This window comes from Myotis brandtii, unplaced genomic scaffold (genome assembly GCF_000412655.1).
Source record: "Myotis brandtii unplaced genomic scaffold, ASM41265v1 scaffold29, whole genome shotgun sequence".
In the NCBI taxonomy this organism is placed as follows: Eukaryota; Metazoa; Chordata; class Mammalia; order Chiroptera; family Vespertilionidae; genus Myotis; species Myotis brandtii.
In genome coordinates, this window is record NW_005361075.1 from 2,450,210 (window position 1) to 2,456,623 (window position 6,414).

Consider the following 6,414-nt stretch of genomic DNA (forward strand, 5'->3'; position numbering starts at 1 on the left):
CACCCCCTCCCCCACCCGGCTTGCCTAGGATGTTGTCGTGTCTGAGCAACACTGTGTTGTAGATCTCAGTCTCCCGGAACCAGGACTGTTCATCCCTCGAGGAGAATATCTTGACCGCCACACTCTCACCGTGCCATAGGCCTCGCCACACCTCGCCATAGCGGCCCTTTCCTGATCCAATGGCAGGGGGGTGGAGGGGAGAGAAGGTCACACAAGCCCCTGGGCACAGTGGTCCCCAGCTGCACTGACCCATCTGCAGAACCTCTGACACTTCTGCTTAACCTAATCCCGACCCCTACCCCGCTCGCAGGCCACCCCCACCTGCCTCTTGTTCCCTACTGGCTTCTGCAGAAGGACCTAGCCCTGACCGGTCTCCACCCACTCCGTGCCCAGCAGAATTCCATCTGAGCCAGGCCTGGCCCCGTCTGTGACTCCAGAGGCCCAGAGCTCTCTTACCCCTCCAAGTTCATGGGAGCCCTTGGTCCCCATCCCCCAGGCTCACCCACTGCTCACCCACACACTCCACCAGGGCGACCTGCCGTGCCACCGTCCTCTGCACCAGGAAGGGGAGCCCCGAGCCACTGCCCGTTGTGCAGTCACTGTCCAGGAAGTCCTGAAGGTACAAAGAGGCCACTGAGAGCTGTCCTTCACCCAGCCCCCTTCTCTCTCCCCACCTGGCCCCTGCTACTGTGGCTGCATGCTCCTCCCTCACCCAGCTCCCCACCCACTGGCATCTGAGTGTCTGTGATTGTGCCCTTCTCGGCCACCTGTCACTCTGCATCCCTCCGATTCTGTGGCTTCTGCCTATTCCTCCCCCCGTGTCCCATGTTCCCCATGCTCATACCCCCAACATGCTGTCCCCCTGCTCGGATGCCTTCAGGATGAGTCTGGATTCGCCCAGCTCGCTGTGCAGGCCCTGATGTTTCTCCTGCCTCCGCCGGACATGCCACAGGCCCAGGGCACCCAGGACCACCAGGACCAGCAAGGCCAGCACAGGGCCCAGGATCAGAGGCAGCTGGCTGTCTCCTTGCGGCTGCTCCGGGGTTGGGTAGGCTGCCAGAGAGAGGACACTGAGACCCGGCTGCCATCGGGACATTTCCCCTCCCGCGCCTTGCCACTGCCATTAGGTCCCTGGGTCCTGCCTCCCCACCCTCCGGGCAGGCACGAGAGGAAAGCAGGGTGAGAGGGCAGGGTCTGAGAGGTGGGGTAGGTGGTGCTGAGGCAGCAGACATACCCTCCAGCTCCAGGGACACGTTGTGGTTGCAGAGGGAGCTGTAGCAGCAGTAGTGGTTGACGACATCAGTGGGGCGTGCCCAGCAGAGTTCTGGGTGCAAGTTCCCACAGCCCCGATGTTCCTGGGGGTGCCTGCCCTCCTCCCGCACCAGCACTACAGTGCACCAGGTCCCCTGGCAGGTAGGCGCCCTGCATCGTGGGCCCTTACACGTGCAGGTCAACAGCGAACCCCGAGAGGGCTTCACAGGGTCACCTGGGAGGCACAGCAGAAGCTCAGTCACCCTGAGCCCAGTTCCCCAGGCTGAGCCCAACACCCACTGCTCTCTCCCCTCTGACCTTTCAGACAAACCCCTTGAGGCCTTGGTCCCTGAGTTCCACCCTCAGATTATCCTTCCCTCCAGGGGGCAGCTGAGACGATTAGAAGCAGGCCTCCATCCCTTCCCTCACCCCAACGCCTCCTCCCCAGTTCCAGGCCCAGCCCTGGCCCCCAGCCCCAACCCTGAGGACTCTTCCAGGCCCTCCCTGCCAACATCCCCACTCTGCACCCCCCCCTCACACACTCTCTGCACCCCCCAGCTAGAGCAGAAGAGGGCTGGGGTAGCCTGTCTCCTGCCCTCCAGCCAAGCTCCAAAGTCCCTTCTCCCCAACTCCTCAAACAGCCCAGCAAGAGCTGAGCCCCTTTCTCCATTCAGGCCCCTGTTCCCTACAGGACTCACCCTGGGTCAGGTTCAAAGCCATCAGTAGCATCAGAAGGCATCTCCTGGGGGGGTCCAAGCTCATGGTCCTGGAGAGAGGAGCAGGAGAGGGGGTGCAGTAAGACCTGTGAAATGTGATCCCCTCAGTGTTTTCAGCCACTGACCGTGGGTCCCTCCCACCCAGAGGAAATCACTGGGAGTGTTTGGGGGGGGTGGGCAGGCAGGGCTCCTCCCGACTCCACTGCCTGGCTTTGGGGTGGGGCTTGCAGGGGAAGTCCTGGTTCACTTCCCCATGGAAACCATCCTGTTAGGGGTAAAGGGTGGGGAGCCATGTTTAAGTGACTGAGAGCTTGGGGAGACTCCCAGCCCCATAACCCAGCTGCTGAGCTACAACTGGAGGGCACAGAGGGCTCGGGGCTGGGGTGAAGGACCATCTCTTCAGCAGCACCCCCTTCTATCCTCTGCCTCTTGCCCATCCCCTTCCAGCCTCCCCCCTGCCCACCCATTTCCCAGTGCCCCCCCTCCCCAGCCTTGGCTGCCTCAAACATAAACAGGCTCCTGTCTTCACTTCCTGCCATTCAGGGTCCCGCCAAGCTGGGAACAGGAATCAAGATTGTTTAGATTGGGGTCTGGATAGAACAGGCAGGAGTCACGCACAGCATGGAGGTCAGGACACATTCCCAGGGCAGGCTGGAGCGGCACGGGGTCTGGGGAAGCCACCGGCGGCTGGAACAGCCCTGTGACCGAATCCGAATCCGAATCCGAATCCGAATCCGAGGAACCACCTAGTGACTCACAAAGCCCAGCTCTGACATTAGAGATGACAGGATTAAGGCTCAGACAGGGGAAGAGACTTGTCCAAGTCCAGACAGGATTCAGTGGCGGGACCAGGAGCACAACCCCAGTGTCCAGACTCCCAGTCCAGTGCTCTTTCCTCTCTGTCTCCCAATCCGGGTGGCAGCCTGTGTCCGAGCCCTCGGGGCTGTAGCCGCCACACCAAGCTCCCATAGTGCTGGCTCACTGGGTGGAAGGAGCCTCCTGCAGCCAGAGTGTCAGAGGCCCTCTGTGGCCATCCCCGGGCCCCCTCCTCTCTGCCTGCTGTCCTGGAAAGGGTGGGGCAGGGCCAACGATGTGGGGAGGGAAGTGAAACACACTTAGACACTGAATGTTTGACCTTCCATGGCTGGCTAAGGTTGACCTTTTCCAGAAGTTGGATGGAGAGGGTTAAGGGGAGTGATTCTGCTCTATGACAGTCCCCAAACCTGGTCCCAAACCAACTAGTGCTTCAAAGCTACCCCCTTCTTCATTTCTCAAAGGTTTAGAACAAGAAGATAAGGGCCGGAGCTGCAGCAAGAAGGACTGAGGTCAGACAGTAAGAAGGACTTTCTGAAAGGTGGCAAATAAGCAGGGGTTTGCCTGTGGACTGGATCCCCAGATAGGGGCCACTAACGCGAGGGGCGGGAGTGTCTTCCGACAGGGTGAGGCTGACTATGGCCACAGAGGCTCAGAAGGCCATGGCCTAACGGTGGTGCCAGATGAAGACACAAGATGCTAAGGCTCTGGGGCAGGATGGCTGGGGGTGGGGGGAGCTTTGTATGCCTCTCTGCTGGTGGCAGCTCTGCCTTCCTGCCTGGGCTTCCTCTGCCCCAGAGGCCCAGAGCTGGGGGAGGAAATGGAGCCCTGGGCTGCCGCTGCTGTGTCCCCAGCCTCTGCCTGACCTCCTGCCTCTTGCCCCTCCTGGCAGGCAGTGAGGACTCCAGCAGGCACTCCGCAGTGGGGCTGGAGGCTGAGGGGGAGCCCCAGACAAGCTGAATTTGTCCACTGGGGTAGAGGCCGGAAGCCATCCTTGGCAGTAGCCTTGGCTTGCCCAGAAAGCAGCGAAGGAAAGGGTATGGGGCAGGAAGGAAAAAGTGGAAAACAATGAGGATAATGCTGGCATCCTCCTAGGATCCTTCACCCATGCTCCACTTTTCTGACCATGCCCCAGGGCACCCTCTCACCTACTTTATTTGGCATCAGAATCACCTGAAGGGCTTGGTTAGAAATGTACATTCTTTGGTCTCACCCCCACTCCAGATTCTGATTTGGTTAGAATCTGGGATCAGCAAGAAACATGCTTTTTTTTTTTTTAATCCTCACCCCAGGATATATTTTTATTTATTAGAGAGAGGGGGAGGGGAGAGAGAAATATTGATCGGCTGCCTACCATATGCGCCCCAACCACGTATGCAACCTAGATATGTGCCCTAATCGGAAATCAAACTCACAACCTTTTTGGTATACGGGGTGATGCTCCAACCACCTGAGCCACCCCATCAAGGCAAAAAAACATGCATTTTAAAAAAGTTCCCCAGGGAATTCGAATCAGTGGGTACCCTAATGCCCTACACCACAGAAGACGTTGTCTCCATGCTTTCATTTCATAGGACCTGCTGGTGAGTGGGAGTGGGGTGCAGAGGACAGGACTCTCACGCCCATCCAGGGACCTCCTCCTTTACGGGAGAAGAAGGAAACACAGGCTAAACATGAAAGTCAAGGTCTTGGAAACACTATGGAGGGAGGGCGGGTCCAGGGCTTTGCTCCTGACATCCAATCCACCTCAAGCCTCCCAGGCCCAGGAATGGTACAGGGAGACCCACCTCCGGTCTCATCCGGGAATGTGGGGGAGTAAAATTGTGACTGTCCGATTTCTAGCTGTGCCCAGTGTAAGGTTAAGTACAGGAGGGTGCTGACCAGTCCAAACTCGGAGCTGACCCCGTGTGATTTGTCCTGCAACCTGACTCTAGCACAAATGGACTCCTGGGGACTGATGGTATCCTTTCGTTTCTAAGCAAAACTTCACGAAAGATCTCCTGCTGACAGTAGCATCACTGTTATTGGCCAGAAATCACAAATGCTAAACTAATATCAAACATTAACTTACCACTGTGAAGTCCTTAGTAATAAGAGTTAACCTTCTCCGAGTATGACTTACGTGCTATGTACTGAACTTTAACGGTTGACCTCATTTAACCCACACAACAACCCAATGGGGAAACTGAGGCTTGGGGGTGTTAAATTTGTTGCCCGTAATCACCACGTGTGTCTTGATCCACATACATTACTGATCATAAATCCTTCCTTGGTCACTTTACTCCTCCAATTGTTTGGTGTTGGGTGAGCCCCACCAAGGAAGAAAAAGAGTGAGTGGGTCTCACCAACATTAACAGATTGTCCACTGCTGTCATCAACAGGTACCCAGTGTGGCTTTGTTTAGATGTGGAGATAGAAATCATGTTAGCTGTAGGCTTAGTCACAGGTGGGAGTACCAGAGTAGGGGGTGCTGGGAAGGTGGGTGCCAATCTCTGCTCCCCATCACACCTGAGGGATTGATAGAACCTGCTCCGGTCAGCCGCACTGGCTCAGCACAGCAAGGAGGCGCCTCACCCCGCCCACCTGCAGGTCCGACCCAAACAGGAGGCCGGACTGAGCTGCTCCCACCAGGCTGCCCCTTGCCAGACACAAAGCACTTTCTCTGCATCACTTCACGAACCCTGAACAGCAGTGCGCTACAGCACCACGCCTGTGCAGAGGAGCGCGGAGGTCAGGATCTGCCTCTGGCTCATGGGAACTTGAATTCAAATCCTGTCTCTGCCACGTGGAGCTATGAGATTTGGAACAAGTAACTTAAACTTTCTGAGGTTTAGGCTTCCCTGTGTAAAATGAGAATAACAGTGCCCATTTCACAGGTATCATGTAGTAACATTCGTTAGCAGAGGACTAAGTGGTGCATAGTAGGCACTTAACACATGTTAGCAAAGCCCAGTCATCCATGTGCACCATCCCTGGAGCTTGGGACAAGCCGTTGCAGGCTGTAGGACGGGTATAATAACCCTTCTGCTACGCTGTGGCGAGGATTACACGAGAAATACACGTCTGCACAGTAAGCACTCAATAGATGGCAGCTCCCTTTAACCCCCAATGAGATGGAGGGGCAGGTCCTAGGACAAATGGGGCAGGGAGGGATTAGACAGACCTGATGCAGCCAGCAGCTGCCCATAAACACAGAGGGGTGACAGCTACTGTCCACCTTGGCCCTGACCTCCGGGAAGAAAAGGGGGGGCGGCTTCAACAGCACTGGCCTCCAGGGCGGAGTGGAAACCTGGGGGTGCTCCTGCAGGGAGCCTGCGATCCCTCTGGGCCTGCGGGCGCAGGAAGGCGTCCTGACCACGCAGGGTTGGAGGCGAGGCGCGGGGGGCTGGAGTCACAGCCTCAGATCCTAAGCAGGAGCCGCAGGGCTGGGGTGGCTCAAGGCATTTGACCTGGACCCTGTCTCCCAGGTCCGCCAGCTGCCAGCAGGGACATGGGACCCGTTCCCCGTGGGTGAAGCACTCCTGCCCTTTCACGTGGGTGACAACAGGAGAGCAGAGACGCCGAGGACTGGCCAGGGAGCCGCGTCTGAGTCAGTCCCCGCCCGGGTTCAGTCCGCCCCTCCCAGTCTCAGGTG

The 6,414-nt window shown here is 57.6% G+C and overlaps 1 protein-coding gene and 1 pseudogene across 6 annotated transcripts in view; one reads left to right on the forward strand and one right to left on the reverse strand.

Moving 5' to 3' along the window:
* Positions 1–3,050, forward strand: part of LOC106726602 — a 29,044-nt pseudogene extending 25,994 nt beyond the window's left edge.
* Positions 1–6,414, reverse strand: part of ACVRL1 (activin A receptor type II-like 1) — an 18,740-nt gene that overhangs the window by 6,020 nt on the left and 6,306 nt on the right. For 3 of the 6 annotated variants that reach the window (XM_014542106.1, XM_005869236.2, XM_005869235.2), the window contains exons 2-6: positions 1,950–2,017; positions 1,235–1,486; positions 845–1,053; positions 514–613; positions 25–171 (exon numbers count right to left, since the gene is read on the reverse strand). In XM_014542106.1, coding sequence (XP_014397592.1) covers positions 25–171; positions 514–613; positions 845–1,053; positions 1,235–1,486; positions 1,950–2,013 — 772 coding nt within the window. In that variant the 5' untranslated portion in view covers positions 2,014–2,017. Of the gene's footprint in view, positions 1–24; positions 172–513; positions 614–844; positions 1,054–1,234; positions 1,487–1,949; positions 2,018–3,646; positions 3,666–3,932; positions 3,952–5,943; positions 5,962–6,414 lie in introns of those variants that run through there. The other 3 variants (XM_014542107.1, XM_014542105.1, XM_014542104.1) reach the window with 3 other exon arrangements.